Genomic DNA, 16,755 nt, shown 5'->3' with positions numbered 1-16,755 from the left:
TGGATCTCCATGCCTTTCTTTTTCTCCTTGCGTTTTATTTGTTGAAGGAATGGAGTTGTGTGACAGCAGGGATCCCCCTGTCTGGATTTTCGCAGACTACAGCCTGGGAATGTCATCTAATATGATTCTTCGGTCTTCCGCTTTCCTGTGAAGTAGGAGTTGGATCTAGTTATCCCTAAATTGGGAATACTTTTCATTCAGTCTCCCTTTAAGACCTTCTCTTTCTCTTTAATTTTAGGGTTCTGTATTTTTAGAGCTGCATGCTCCACCAGCTGAGCCAGCCAGGTGCCCCTAGAGTTTAATTTTTTAATTTATTGTTCATTCTCTGTGTTGCTTCATGTATCTATGGATTTGGGTTTTTCTCCCTTACTGAAGAGACAAAAATGCCCATGTTGCCCTTTTTCTTTTCCTGTTCTCTATCACTTTTATCCCCCTGTCTTTGTTCTCCTCTCCTTCCAGCCTCTTCAGTAAATGACAGAATAGACAAGTTATGTGATGTGAGCTAACTAGAGTTAAACAAAACTTAGAAAAATGTGTTATCAAAATACAGTTAGAAAGTAAAGTAAAATCAAATTATGAGAATATGGCACATATATCTGTCAGTCCTTCTTTTCACCAAAATATGAAGACCAAATTGGTCAGGAGTGTTGACCTTAAGAATTATCTCAATGAGGGGTGCCTGGGTGGCTCAGTGGGTTAAGCCTCTGCTTTCGGCTCAGGTCATGGTCTCAGGGTCCTGGAATCAAGCCCCGCATCGGGCTCTCTGCTCAGAAGGGAGCCTGCTTCCTCCTCTCTCTCTGCCTTCCTCTCTGCCTACTTGTGATCTCTCTGTCAAATAAATAAGTAAATAAATCTTAAAAAAAAAAAGAATTATCTCAATGAAATTTAAAAAATATTTTTAAAGGACTTTTAAAATCTGTATTAATTCTTGTTAATTTTTTATAATATTCTTCCTAGATCTCATATTTTGGATTCTGGCTACGTTATAATGAATGACACTTTGACATCAGATGTCATTGGTCGACGAGTTGAGGTTAATGGAGAACATGCAACAGTGCGTTTTTCTGGTATTGTCCCTCCTGTGGCAGGTATGTTTGTGTGTGCATTTGTTTATTTTAGAGTTCTTTCTTTGCAGGCTTCTCTCTAGTGGTTTGTAACATCTGTTTTGAAGAAATTAACAACGAATTTGTAGATGCTTTCTACATAAAATTGTTTGGTTTCAGTAACAGTATCCTGTGGTATCTATGTTTTTATTTAATTTTAGACTTATCTATTTATTTAGTGTTGCCATTTTATATTAATTCAATCTTAAAATATCTTCTGAGTAAACTTTAAAGAAGTAATAATTTTGAATTCTCATATCCTAACCTCAAAAACTAAGAATTTTTGGAAATTTCTTTTGTCATTGATTCATGTGTATATATATTTAGAGTAGTTTAAATTGATAGGCATACAATTTTGTGATACCTTTTTTCACGTATTATCTGGTACATATTTATTTATTTTTTTTTTTAAGATTTTATTTATTTATTTGGCAGACAGAGATCACAAGTAGGCAGAGAGGCAGGCAGAGAGAGAGAGGAGGAAGCAGGCTCCCTGCTGAGCAGAGAGCCTGATGCGGGGCTCCATCCCAGGACCCTGGGATCATGACCCGAGCCGAAGGCAGAGGCTTTAACCCACTTTTAAAAATTAATTATTTTTATTTTTTAAATTTTAGTACAGATAACATACATTGTTATATTGGTTTCAAGTGTACAGTATAGTGATTCAGCAATTCTGTACATTACTCAATGCTTGTCAAGATAAGTGTGTTCTTAATCTCCTTCACCCATTTTACCCATCACCCCCCACCACCTCTCTTCTGATGACCATCAGATTGTTCTCCGTAGTTAAGAGTCTGTTTCTTGGTTTTTTGTTTTTGTTTTGTTCCCCTTTACTAGTGTGTTTTGTTTCTTACATTTCATATACTAGTGAAATAATGACTTATTTTGGTTAGCATTATACTTTCTAGCCCCATCCATGTTGTTGCAGATGGCAAGCTTTCATTCTTTTTTATGACTGAGTAATATTCAATTGTGTGTGTGTGTGTGTCTACACATACACTATCCTTTATTATTCATCATTTGATGGACACTTGGGCTGCTTCCATAATTTGCTATTATAAACAATGCTGAAGTAAACATAGGGATGCATATATTTTTTCGAATTAGTGTTTTCATATTCTTTGGATCAATACCCAGTAGTTGAATTACTGGACCGTATGGTAATTTCATTTTTAATATTTTGAGGAACCCTCCCCACACTGTTTTCCACAGTGGCTGCACCAATTTGCATTCCCACCAGCAGTGCACGGGTGTTCCTTTTTCTCCACATCCTCACCAGTGCTTATTTCTTGTATTTTTTATTTTAGCCATTTGGACAGGTGTGAGGTGTTATCTAATTGTGGTTTTGTTTTGCATTTCACTGATGCTGAGTGATGTTGAACATCTTTTCATGTGTCTCTTGGCCATTGGTATTTCTTCTTTGGAGAAATGTCTATTCCAGTCTTCTGCCCATTTTTTAATCGGATTGGTTTTTTTTTTGTATGTTGAGTTGTAGAAGTTCTTCACATATTTTGGATACTAACACTTGATCAAATATGTCATTTGTGAATATCTTTTCCCATTCCATAGGTTGCCTTTTAGTTTTCTTTCCTCTGCAGAAGCTTTTTTTTTTTTTTTAAAGGGTTTATATAGTTATTTGACAGATCACAAGTAGGCAGAGAGGTAGGCAGGCAGAGAGAGGGGGAAGCAGGCTCCCTGCTGAGCAGGAGATCTTGACCAGGACCCTGAGATCATGACCTGAGCTGAAGGCAGAGGCCCAACCCATTGAGCCACCCAGGTGTCCCACTTTTTTTTTTTTTTTTTTTTTTAATTTATTTATTTGTCAGAGAGAGAGAGCAAGTGAGAACAAGCACATGCAGACAGAGTGGCAGGCAGAGACAGAGAGAGAAGCAGGCTCCCTGCTGAGCAAGGAGCCTGATGTGGGACTCGATCCCAGGACGCTGGGATCATGACCTGAGCCAAAGGCATCCGCTTAACCAACTGAGCCACCCAGGCGTCCCCCATTTTTTTTTTTTTTTTAAGACTTTATTTTTAAGTAATTTCTACACCCAACGTGGGGCTCGAACTCACAACCCTGAGATCAGGAGTTGTGTGTTTGTGGGATGCCTTGGTGGCTCAGTCAATAGTTAAGCATCTGCTTTCAGCTCTGGTCATGATCCTGGGATCACGTCCCATATCTGGCTCCTTGCTCAGTGGGAGTCTGCTTCTCCCTCTGCCTACTGCTCTCCCTGCTTGTGCTCTCTCTCTCTCTCTGGCAAATAAATACATAACATCTTAAAAAAAAAGTTACATGCTCATACTGAGGTTGCTCAAAATGTTAAAAATAGAACTACCCTATGACACAGCAATTGCACTACTAGGTAATTATCCAAAGGATACAAACATAGTTGTTTGAAGGGGGCATGTGCACCCTAATATTTATAGTTGCAGTGTCCACAATAGCCCAACTATGGAAAGAGCCCAGATTTCCATTGATGCAGGAAAGAAGATGTGTGTGTGTGTGTGTGTGTGTGTGTGTGTGTTATGCACACATGATGGGATATTACTCGGTCATCTAAAGGAATGAAAGCTTGCCATTGGCAGTGATGTGGATGGAACTAGAGTGCATTATGCTAAGCAAAATAAGTCAGAGAAAGATGAATACCGTATGACTTCACTCATGTGGCATTTAAGAAATAAAACAAATGAACATAGGGGAAGGGAGGGAAAAATAAAATAACAGAGAGGGAGGCAAACCATAAAGGGATCAACTATAGGGAAAAAACCGAGGGTTGCTGGAGGGGAGGTGGGGAGGATAGGGTAATTGAGTGATGGGCATTAAGGAGCGCAGTTGATGTAATGGGTGTTCTGTGCAATGCAATTCTGATGAATCACTAAATCCTGCCCCTGCAACAAATAATACACTCTGTGTTAACTAACTTGAACTACAAAAAAAAAAAAAAAAAATATTGCCTGTTCCACTGACTGAGCCAGCCAGGTGCCCCTGTGATACAGTCTGAACATAAATTCCACCTGACCCTGTGGGAACTCTGAAGGTAGGGTGGCCCTTCAGAGATTTTCCTAGCTGAGATGAGGGGCGGGGCACTTACACCTGTGATGATCTGTCACTGGGTTTTGTGGAAGCGGGTGTGCCAGGCACTTTCTCCAGTGGAAACAGTTCTTGAAAGTGGGTTCATAGTTGAGGGCTAGTTGCCAGAGGCTGGTTTGCCCAGCAGCTGGTGGGAATAAGTCTCAATTTCTAAAGGCAGGTTGGAGTGGCCCATCACAGATCCAGTAATGCAAATGGAAGCTATTTCATGGTAATTTAGTGACTATGAAGTGGTACATATTATTTTCATTTATTAAATTGCTTGTGAGTTTGACAATTCCTTCATGTATGTATGATCAGGCGAATTTTCCCCCCTCAAATTATAATTCTGTGAAGAAGGAGCTACTGTGTATTCACTCTATTAATTATCTCATCGTTTGGGGGCATTCTGTAGGACTTTACCTCAACTGGTGTGACTTTTGAGTTTTTTTCAGAAGTCAACAGGTGGAATTGGTACAAAGATGCAGTGAAATTGAACACAGATTCAGTAATTACTCCTGGAGCTGCTTTACTGGGTGTAAATTTTAGGGTTGTTGTGATAATTAAATAAATGAAGGTGTTTAAAGCGCTTAGACCAGTTCCTGGTGCATATAGTGTTAGCTATTGTGGTAGATGAAATTTACTAAGAAAGAAATAGGGCAGTTCTAATGTTTTATAAATGGCTTGGGTTGGAAATCGAGATATCCCGAGATAGCATCACATGCAGGCTTTTTAATTTTTTAATTTTTATTTTTTTAAAGATTTATTTTAGAGCATGTGAATGAGTGTGGGGTGGGAGGGGCAAAGGGAGAGGAAGAGAAAGTCTCAAACAGACTGCTCTGAGCACGGAGCTGGACTTGGGCTTGATTGATCCCACGACCCTGAGATCATGACCTGAGCAGAAACCAAGAGTCAATGCTTAACTGACTGAGCCATCCAGGTGCCCCCATATGCAGTTTTTAAAAAAGTGTTTAAATAAAGAGGATATGCTGTGATGGGTAGAAAAGTACCCCTCCCCTTCCAACAAAGATGTCCCTAGGAGCTGGGAGCATTGTGTTTGGTTACATGGCAAAGGAGAATTAGGGTTGCAGGTGGAATTAAGCTTACTAATCAGCTGACTTTAAGATAGGGAGATTATCCAGGTGGGTTCAGTGTGATCTGAAGGATCTGTCGAAGCAGAGGTAGAAGAGGACAGTGCAGGAGAGCAGCGACAGTGCAGGAGAGCAGATTTTAAATAAAATCTTAAAAAAAAATAGTTGAAACATATTGCTTCTAAGTTCTTATGGAGGTATTTTGTATTCTGCACTCAGTTTATTGATCTTAAATAGTGGTTGAAATGCGTTGACACCTATTGAAGCAAATACTGGCAATCCAGGTTCATCAGGGAACAGCTGACTCAGCAAAGTCAGAAGTCTGCCCTTGATCTTTTTTTAGTATTTTTCTCCATTCTTCACATCTTCTTACCAATTTCCAGCCCCACAGATTCCAGCTTCTAACCTGGAACTTGCCAAGGGTCTGACTCTATCATGCACATCTCTGAGGCTCATCACAAGAATTCAGTCAGATTCATTTTTTTCTTGTGTTTTAGAGGATTAGTATAATTTTCCATGACAAAAGAAGCAGATTTTTTTTTTTTAAGGTCTTGGAGAATGTTGTTTTAATTTTTTTAATTTTTTTATTATTTTTTTAAGATTTTATTTATTTATTTGACAGAGAGAAATCACAAGTACACTGAGAGGCAGGCAGAGAGAGAGAGAGGGAAGCAGGCTCCCTGCTGAGCAGAGAGCCCGATTCGGGACTCGATCCCAGGACCCTGAGATCATGACCTGAGCCGAAGGCAGCGGCTTAACCCACTGAGCCACCCAGGTGCCCGAGGATGTTGTTTTTAAATATAACAAGATTTTCTTATAGTTTCATTTAGTAATACTGCTAATTAATCTTCCGGGCCATTCTTGAAGCCTCGTTGCTGTGTTTCCTTTGTTTTTTTTAAGTACCTATTAAAATAATACATGAGCATGATAAAATATAGTGCCTAAGGGCTTATGATGAAAAACCAAAGTGTCCAGCTGTGGGTGTTTCTTCACTGATTGGTTGTAGGTGTTTTCTTGGTTAAGCCTATTTAATTGAGGTCACATGTACCTTTTCAGTTATGAAATATTTTCTTCTAAGATTATATTTGATAATGTTTACCCTTCCATTTTACCTGTTTTCTCTTTCTGGCACTCCTATAAGTTGGATATAGGATTTCCTAGAATGATCTTCTACGTTCCTTTTTTTCTTCCTTGCAATTTGTTGGAAAAAATTGTGTTTTGTTCTCTAAAACTTCTCATGTTCTGGATTCGTCTGATTACCTCCATATGATGTCATTAACATGTATTTCTGTCTCTACGTTTCCTGTACATTGGTAATTGTATATAGGGTTTATCAGATTCAGGTTTGATAATCTCTTTTTTTGGTACAAATACTCTGTAGGTAATGCATTCTTCAGTCAGGAGGCGCACAATGTCTGGTTGTATCTCTTTTTGTGATGTAAGCAGCTCTAGATGAACATGGTTTATGTCCGTTATTTGGGGTGGTCAAATGGTGAAATTCTAATAATTTTCTTCTATTGTTCTTCTGATGGACTGCGTATATTGTGGAAAATTTCCCTATGTTAATTAGTTTCTTTCCAAGTAACTGGGTGATTGAAAGGCAGGATAAATGTTGGATTTTTTCCTTTTATTTGTCTTCATAAAAATGAATTGGTTGACTTAGAAAACCAATGAATTAAAAAAAAAATCTTTATAAAGTCATGGGTTCAAACACATTTTATCTGTTTTAGTCCATTTCTGATATCCTTATTGATGCTCAGACTGTCCCAGATTCGGCCAGAAGGACCCCCTTCAGATTGCCTCCTGAGTACTTTTGATGTGACCCAGTGGTTTTTGATAGTTTCCTTACTAAGATTTGATAAGGAAGCTATCATATGTGAAGGGTTTATCTAACACGTTTTTTGCCCCACAATCAGCCATTTCTCCAAGGTTCTGCTTTCTATGTTTTTTTTTTTTAAGTGTCAGGTAGCATTTGGAATAGTATAAGGAACACCTATATATACTTGTTATGTCTGTTTAACATTGATAACACTTTGCCTTATTTGCTTCATTCAATAAAATTGTTTTTTGCCTAAGCATTTTATTTTTTAAAGACTTTATTTATACATTTAACAGAGAAGAGAGCATGAAAGAGCATAAGCAGGGGGAGTGGCAGAGGGACAGGGAAGAGCACTAAGCAGGAAACCCAATCCGGGGGTGGGGGTGGGGTGGGCTCAATCCCAGGACTCTGGGATCATGACCTAAACTGAAGGCAGATGCTTAACCAACTGAACCACCCAGGCGCCCTGCCTAAGCATTTTAAATAAAGTGATATGCATAGTGGCATTTCATGTCTGAATACTTCACCATGCATCTCTAAAAAGTAAAAGCATTTTCTTATAAAATACATTTTAAACTCAAATTCTGATTCGTATCGTGTTACTGGTGTATAGAATTCTTTTATGGTAAATAGAGTTTCTGTAAGCCACTGAATAAACAAGATTATTGAAAAACTCTGTCCTAATTAACTCTTGGTTTATAGTCTTTGAAGATTAGTCCTAAGGTGAAGTGTGTCCGTTCTTTAAAAGGGGGTGATCATAGGGGCACCTGGGTGGCTCAGTCTGTTAAGTGTCTGCCTTCAGCTCAGGTCATGATCCCAGGGTCCTGGGATCGAGTCCCATGTCGGGCTCCCTGCTCAATGGGGAGGCTGGTTCTCCCACTCCTTCTCCCCCTGCTTGCACTTCCCCCCTTCTCTCTCAAATAAAATCTTTTTTTTTTTTTTAAGATTTTATATTATTTGACAGAACATGTGCACAAGCAGGGGAAGGGGCAGGCTTCCCACTGAGCCAGGAGCCTGATGCAAGGCTCAATCCCAGGACCTGGGTTCATGATTTGAGCTGAAGGCAGATGCTTAACCAACTGAGCCAACTATGTGCCGCTAAATAAACTCTTAAAGAAAAAAAAATAGGTCTTTGTTTGTTTGTTTGTTTTTTTAGGTAAAGTTGACACAGGTGTACAATGTAGTGATTGGACAACTCTATAGTTAGATTGGACAACTCTACAGTGTAGCTATCATCTGTTACCATAAAGTGCTGTTACAGTACCACTGACTCTATTCCCTACCCTGGACCTTTCCACCCCCACGATTTACTCATTCCATAGCTGGAAGCCTATAACTCCCACTCCCCTTCAGCCATTTTTCCCATCTACCCTTCATTCCCTCCCCTCTGGCAACCATCAGTTCTCTATTTGTAGGTTGGTTTCTGCTTGGTTTGTGGTGTTTTTTAGATTCCACATGTAAGTGAAATCATGGTATTTGTCTTTCTCTGACTCATTTCAGCAAAATTTTAGGTGTTTTCATCTGTACCATCAAAATTATGCACTAGCTCTTTTCTCTCGATTAGTTTTATTTTTAAAGTTTTTTAGTTTATTTTTAATTTTTATTTTTTTAAAAAGATTTTATTTATTTGACAGAGAGAGCACAAGCAGGCAGAGTGGCAGAGGGAGAGAGAGAAGCAGGCTCCCTGCCAAGTAAGGAGGCCAATGTGGGACTTGATCCCAGGACCCTGGGATCATGACCTGAGCAGAAAGCAGCTGCTTAAGCCACTGAGCCATCCAGGCGTCCCTTATTTTATTTTTTAGAGGGAGACAAGGCACATGCGTGCGTGGGGTAGGGTAACTGCAGAGGGAGAGAGAGAGAATCTCCAGTAGGCTCCATGCTCAGCGAGGAGCCAAGGGGTGCTCAGTTTCAGGACCCTGAGATCATAACCTGAGCTGAAACTAGGACTTGGCCACTTAAGTGACTGAAACACCCAGTGCCCCTTTTTGATTAATTTCAGATATGAGTTTCTTATTCCCTCATATAAAGAAAATTTGTATCTAGTCTTTACTGTTCTACTTTTTTCTTCCTAAGAGGAAAGTTGTTTATTTAACATTTTAAGGCTTTTGTAGCATTTATTTACCTACTTTACGTTTTTTACATTGAGTTGAGTTAATTGCCCTAGGCTTTTTTTTTTTTTTTTTAAGTAATCTCTGTGCCCAACATGGGGCCTGAACTCCAGACCCCAAGATCAAGAGCCATATGCTCTTCTGACTGAGCTAGCCAGATGCTCCTAAGGTATTTTTGTTTAAATAACATATTTCTTAATTTTTAAATTTATTTTTAAAGGATTTTATTTATTCATTTGACTCAGAGGGAGCCATAGGCAGAGGGAGAGGGAGAGGCAGGCACCCCGCTGAGCAGAGCCCAATGTGGGACTTGATCCCAGGACCCTGTGATCAGGACCTGAGCCAAAGGCAGACACTTAACTGACTGAGCCACCCACCCAGGTGCCCCCAAATAACACTTATTGATTGTACTTTATTAGTGTTGTTTTGATGCTGTTGTTATTCCAAGGTTTTTAATGGGTTTTATTTTCTCACAGCTTTTATTGAACAAATACTACTTTGAGAATCAGAATCAACACGAATTATTTGGTAGCAAATCTCTACATAAAGTATGTATAACAGTGTTCTTCTCTGAGACATTTTCAAATGAATCCTGCTTTTGCCCTCCTACCAGAGCAAATAGAAAGGTATATGTGTGTTTAAATGTGGTGATGACAGGATAGGTTTTCATATTCTGGGAGTTGATGGAAGAAATGGCTAAAGTTACACTTTGTTGTCTAGAAGAACATTTAAACATTATGTTAAAACCAATCTGTGTGCTGCTGGCATCTCGGTGGGGAGGAAGGGAGGCTATGGACTTTGTTTAGAAGCTATCTGCTTGGCAGTTGTTGGGGTGCCTGGGTGGCTCAGTGGGTTAAAGTCTCTGCCTTCGACTTGGGTCATGGTTCCAGGGTCCTGGGATCGAGCCCCACATTGGGCTCCCCGCTCAGCCAGGAGTCTGCTTCCTCCTCTCTCTCTCTCTGCCTGCCTCTCTGCCTACTTGTGATCTCTGTCAAATAAATCTAAAAAAAAAAAAAAAAAAATCCAAAGTTGTTGCTTTTGAAAGACACGTGATAATATTCAGATGAAAACTGTAGTGTCGGGGCATCTGGGTGGCTCAGTGGGTTGAAGCCTCTGCCTTCAGCTCAGGTAATGATCCCAGGGCCCTGGGTCCAGAGTCCTGGGCTGTCTGCTCAGCGGGGAGCTTGCTTCCCTTCCTCTCTCTCTGCCTACTTGTGATCTCTGTCTGTCAAATAAATTAATTAATTAAAAAAACCTGTAGTGTCATTTAAGTAGGTAATTTAATTATTTCAGGATGATTTTTATAGCTTATTTCTTACTGGGATGTAGCCCTGCTTCAAACTGGTAGCAGATCTTATTATAGGAGTAATAGGCATTTGGTAATTTGTGACTTTAAGTATGTTAGGCCCTTAGTCATCTCTTCTGTATTTATAGGTGCAAAAAAAATGGTACTCAAGTGTGTCCTTGTTTGAAGCTTTGGACAGATGTGGGGTTGCTTCCTGAGAGAGAATTCTTGCTCCTAAAAGTTAGTGGTCTTTCTGTAGCCCACAATCGTGCTGAAGTGGATGGCCCTCTGCTTCGAAGGGTTGTTATGAGGAGTCAATAAATTAAAATATATATAAAGCATTTAGACCTAAGCTTGACAGGATGTAAGAGCTTTTTAAATGTTTGCTGTTCTTGTTGTGAATCAGGAGAAAAGTACTCTTTTTCTCAGAACACTTCATTTCCCTCTATAGGAAAACCATCATAGAATCTTGATTTTTGTTGGAGTATGGTAGTCACTGTCATCTGTCAGGGTATTGATGTATAAATATAAAAATTATATTTATCATTGGAAATTAATAAACCTATATTCTCGTGTCTGCTTCAGTCTTTTGCACATTTGAACTTGGTAGATGGAAGGTAATCAGGACCTTAGTACCCCTGGCGTGTAGGAGGCAGAAGCCTGGGTCTTCCAGCGTTGGGAAATGACCGATGAGGTCCTACCAACCTCCACTTTGGTCCGCTTTCTCATCTCTGCTGGTTTCCGGACTTGCTCTGCTGTCTTTAGCGGACAGGGCGAGAGCTTGCCAGACGGGAGCGATGCTTCGCCAGAGTTACAGCTGATCCCAAGTGCGTGCTGGCCTTGCTCTTCCCACCTGTGTGAGTCTGAGTAGCGACTTGTTCCTTGCAGTGCAAATGGCCTTCTTGGTGATGTCCACTAAGGCAGTTCATTTGGGTGAGGGCTTTTATGATGAATAACATTACTTGTGTTTAAGGCCTTTGTTTAACAAAGTGGATTAAGATACAAAAGGAGTGTGTGTGTGTGTGTGTGTGTGTGTGAGTGTGTGTGAGTGTGTGTGTGTGTATTAGTACAGAGTTTGGTCCTTTTTCACTATGTTATTTTGGCAAGTGTGACATAATAAGAAAAATATACCTGGTCTCTGACACAAAGCTCCCCAAACCCACGAAACTTCCTGTGTGTTAGGGGAACTAGGAACATCTGTTAATCTTGAAAATAAAAGCTGCTGGGGAGCCTCGGTTGTTCATTTGGTTAAGCATTTGCCTTTGGCTTATGTCGTGAATCTGGGGTCTTGGGATCAAGTCCCACGTGGGGCTCCCTGCTCAGCTGGAAGTCTGCTTCTCCCTCTCCTACTAACCTCTCCACCCCCTTGCATTCTCTCCCTCTCTCAAATAAATAAAATCTTTAAAAATTAATAAAAGGAGCACCTGGGGGCTCAGTCCATTAAGTTTCTTCCTTCGGCTCAGGGCATGATCCAGGGGTCCTTGGATGGAGCCCCTCCTCCAGCTCCCTGCTCATCGGGGAGTCTGCTTCTCCCTCTCCCTGCTGTTCCCCCTCCTTAGACTTGCTCCCTCTCTGTCAAATAAGTAAATCTTTAAGAAAAAAAAAGGGGGGGCTTTTTTTTAGGAATAAAAGAAAATTGCAATCCAGGATAAATAAACTGTGGTAAAACCTGTAGGAAGGTCAGAGGGAATAAAGGAGAAGCATGCTTTTTAAGGAGGAAAGGGGTAGGTTGGGATGTCTGTTATAAACTAAAAGTCCACTGGAGTAAAGTAGAGGTCATGGTGTGGTAGCTTTTCACTGGCTGAGCTGTTGGCTCATGTCGGCATGAGGTGGCTTTTCATTGGCTGAGCATCTCTGCTTTTAGCCGGAATAATGGAGTAATATCTGGGTGCGAGGTCAAGTCCAGGTAAAGCCAAGTTTGTCTCTTCCTTTTGGGTCTGCAGTTGACCACCAATGATGGTAGGGGTGGAGAGCTCCCTCCGTGAATCCTTCCGACTACATTTTGGTGAAATTTCCCACTACTGATTTTCACATGCTCTAATATTTGTTCTTCAATCCCCGTTCCCCACCAAGAACTTCTAAAAGAAGGCCCTCGGAATCTCCAAAGTGATAAGTGTCTTTTTCTTTGCTAATGACGACCGTGGCTGGGTTGCCCTAGGTAGCTTCAGGATGGGGGCTGGTCACCAGCACCTTAATTAGGAGTTTGGAACTTTGACTCACCCCCATCCTTTGGGGAGGGAAGAGAGGCCTACATGAGGAGGTCTCCATGAAAATCCCCAAACTGTGGGGTTTGGAGGCCTTCTGGGTTGGTGAACATATGCACACACTGACAGGTACACCTCAAACTGTGGTGCAGTCACCTGTGCTCAAGACCCTTCTGGGTACAAGACCCTCCTTGTAGATGTTCATCTGTTCTTTGTATTATCTTTTATAACGTACTGTAAATGTGAGGGTTTTCTTGATTTCTGTGAAGCAGTTCTAGCAAATGATCAAAAGTACGGGAAACAAGATGGCATTGGGAGGGAGACAAACCATAAGTGACTCTCACAAAACAAACTGAGGGTTGCTGGGGGGAGGGAGGTTGGGAGAAGGGGGCGGGATTATGGACATTGGGGAGGGTATGTGCTTTGGTGAGTGCTGTGAAGTGTGTAAACCTGGTGATTCACAGACCTGTACCCCTGGGGATAAAAATATATGTTTATTAAAAAAAAAAAAGTAGGGCTATGGAAACCCCTGATTTATAGCTGGTAGCTGAGAAGTTAGAGATGCCAGTCACAAGTCCCAAGCTGTCACATTCTTGTGGGACTGAGCCCTTAATCTTTGGGGTCTACACTAATCTGGCCAGTTAGTATCAGCTTTGAGGTATATTGTAGGACATCCAGATTGTGTCTGCCAAGAATTAGAGAATTGCTTGGAGTGGAAACACCACACATCTGATACCAGAGTGCTGTGAGACTGCAGGAAGAAAGTTTTCCCTTGAGTAACTGACATACTTCCTCTGAGCTTCAATTTCTTATCTTTCAAGATTGAGATCCTGTGTCTCCATGCTGCTTAACAAGGGTTCTCAGGAGATGCAGGATAAAGTTCAAGCTCTTTACTGTGTCATTGGAGAGTTTTATGTTAGGGTTCAGCCTCTTTGCGGCCCTGCTAGTCTTTTTTTCCTGCCATTGGCTCCTGCCCTGACCCTGGGCTACACCCCTGGTTCTACCTGTGTGGGACTTTTTAAGGCTCCCTAAACAGGTCCTGAGCTCTACTAGGCTTTGGCCTCTGCTATTTTCCCTTCACAGTTTCTTTCCTATTACCATGCATGTTTTTCCCACACACCACCCCCAACCGTATGAACGGTCTTCTTCCGTCTTCCTTTTTTTATTTTTTTTTTAAAGAGTTTATTTATTTATTTGACAGACAGAGATCACAAGTAGGCAGAGAGGTGGGCAGAGAGAGAGGAGGAAGCAGACTCCCCGCTGAGTGGAGAGCCCGATGCAGGGCTCCATCCCAGGACCCCGAGATCATGTCCTAAGCTGAAAGCAGAGGCTTAACTCCCTGAGCCACCCAGGCGCCCCTGAATGGTCTTTTTTTCTTTTTAAATATTTTATTTATTTATTTGACACACTGAGATCACAAGTAGGCAGAGAGGCAGGAAGAGAGAAAGGGGGAATCAGGGTCCCCACTGAGCAGAGAGCCCTATGTGGGGCTCCATCCCAGAACCCTGAGATCATGACCTGAGTCGAAGGCAGAGGCTTTAACCCACTGAGCCACCCAGGTGCCCCTCGAACGGTCTTCTTAACTGTGCTTCCTTATCACCTGCACTCACTTTTATTCCAGGAGTTAGCCTTTATGTAATGGCTGCTGGTTTTCACATGTATCCCTGTTGGAAAGCTTTGAGCTGTTTTACAGCGAGAAATGGTTTTATTTTTCTATCCTATTCATTTTTCCTCTTTATTATTTACTTCTGCTTTCTGTAGGCTATTAATTTATTAATTTAGGGTGTTTAATTAATTAATTAATTAATTAAGGGTGTTTTTCTCCCCTTAACATTTTGAGACAGATGCTTATTTTCTGTCTTCCATCTAACCTATACATTTAAGCCTGTAACTTTCTCTCCAAATGCAGCTTGTGGCTACATTTCCCAAATTTTGATATGTGGTATTTTTATCATCATTCTGTTCAAAATATTTTCTAATTTACTTTGTGCTTTTTTTTAATTAAAATTTTATTTTTTAAAATATTTTATTCAAGAGAGAGAGAAAGAGCACAAGCAGGAGGAAAAGCAGAGGGAGAGGAAGAAGCAGATTCCCCACTGAGCTGGGAACCCGTTGTGGGGCTTTATCCCAGGACCCAAGCCAAAGTCACATGCCCGACCATCTGAGCCACCCAGGCACCCCGTGCTCCGCTCCCCGCCCCAGGATTTATGTATTTATTAGAGTGAAAGAGAGCACACCTATGTGGGGAGGTGCAGAGGGCCAGAAGGAGAGGGAGAGAGAATCCCCAGCAGACTCCCTGCTGAGTGTAGGTGCTCGATGTGGGGCTTGATCTCAGGACCCTGAGATTATGACCTGAGTGGAAATCAAGATCGGACACTCAACCAACTTTGCCACCCAGGTCCCCCTGTACTTTCTCTTTTGAAGCAAGGTAATTTAGAATGATATGGCTTAATTTCTACACATATGAGTATTTTCTAATAAAACTTTATTGACTGAATTCCACTGTGTACAGAGCCACTACTCTGTGATTTCAGTCTTTTATATATTTTCATTGCAGTGAAATGCACAGAATGTAAAGATCCACATTTGTTACATTGGTTACATGTGCGGTCCATGGCATTGGGTTCATCACATTGTTTTGTAGCCATCACCACTGTCCACCCCCAGAACATTTTTTCGTCTTCCCAAACTGAAATTTCGTTAAACATTAGTTTCTCATGCTTCTGTCTCTCCAGTCCCTAGCATCCACTATTCTGCTTTCTCTCTCTTGGGAATTTGACTGTGGTATTTGCCTTTTTTTTTTTTCCCCCCTAAGATTCCGTTTTTTAATTTACAGTATGGGCATGTGAGCAGGGAGTTGGAGCAGAGGTGGAAGGAGAGGAAAAGAATCTCAAGCAGGCTTTGCGCTGACTGTGGAGACCAGTGCGGGACTTGATATCACAACCCTGAGATCAGGACCCGACCTGAGATCAAGTGTGGGACCCTTAACCGACTGAGCCACCCACAGGCCGCTGTGGAATTTGTTTTTCTTTTTTTTTTAGGAGTATCGAATCTCACCGAGCATAATGTCCTTGAGGTTTATCCATGCTGCAGCATGTGTCAAAACTTCCTTGTAAAGGCTGAGTAATACTCCATTGTCTACATGTACGGCATCAAAAAGAATGAACCACTTGGGAATTAACCAGGAAGGTGAAAGGCATATACAAGGAAAATTATAAAATGTTGCTGAAAGAGATGAAACACAAATAAATGGGAAGACATCCCTCCATGGATCGGAAGAGTTACTGTTACTAAAGTGTCCGTACTACCCAAAGCAATCTACAGATTCTGTTTGATCCCTGTATAAATCTCAGTGATGGTTTCTGTGGACCCTCTTAATCAGAATGTTTAGTCCTTATTTTACTTATTTCTTGATAATTTGGGTTTGTATCTGCCATCTTACTGTTTGCTTTCTGTTTGTCTTGGCTGGTTTTTTTTTTTTTTTTTTTTTTGTCTCCCCTCTCCCCTCCTTTTGGATTATTTTTTAAACTTTATCTTTCCTCTCTATTAATCATACTTTTTAAAAAATAAGTTTTTATTTATTTATTTGACAGAGAGAAAGGATCACAAGTAGGCAGAGAGGCAGGCAGAGGGGGAGGGGGAAACAGGCTCCCTGCTGAGTAGAGAGCCTGATGCGGGGCTGCATCCCTGGACCCTGAAATCATGACCTGAGCCAAAGGCAGAGACTTAACCCACTGAGCCACCCAGGTGCCCCAATCATACATTTTTTTATTAAGTAACTATCAGGGAGATAATAACCTGCATCTTTGACCTACAAAAGTTTAATTAGTAATTTTACTTCTTCCTGGACTCCTACAAACACCTTAGAATACTTGAATACTAATTCTGCTTACCCAATTCCTAACTCATATGTTGGGTATTTTAATCTTTGTGCATATAAAGCACCAAGAACTGATAATAGTTTATATCATTTTTATTAATTTAGATGTATCTATATATTTACCCTTTTCTTGCCTTTCTGTATCCTCAGGTTTTCATCTGGGATAACTTTCTTTTTTTTTTTTTAAAGATTTTATTT

The 16,755-nt window shown here is 40.8% G+C and overlaps 1 protein-coding gene across 3 annotated transcripts in view; it reads left to right on the top strand.

Annotated features, from left to right (window-relative positions):
• Positions 1 to 16,755, top strand: part of TBCE (tubulin folding cofactor E) — a 76,084-nt gene that overhangs the window by 16,620 nt on the left and 42,709 nt on the right. For all 3 annotated transcript variants that reach the window (XR_009352695.1, XM_059170403.1, XM_059170402.1), the window contains exon 2: positions 958 to 1,088. Coding sequence is in view for 2 of the 3 variants with exons in the window: in XM_059170403.1 (XP_059026386.1) it covers positions 989 to 1,088 (100 nt within the window). In the remaining variant the exon portion in view is untranslated. The remainder of the gene's footprint in view (positions 1 to 957; positions 1,089 to 16,755) is intronic.

Source organism: Mustela lutreola, chromosome 4 (genome assembly GCF_030435805.1).
Source record: "Mustela lutreola isolate mMusLut2 chromosome 4, mMusLut2.pri, whole genome shotgun sequence".
NCBI classification, from domain to species: Eukaryota; Metazoa; Chordata; class Mammalia; order Carnivora; family Mustelidae; genus Mustela; species Mustela lutreola.
This window is presented reverse-complemented; position numbering and strand designations above follow the sequence as displayed.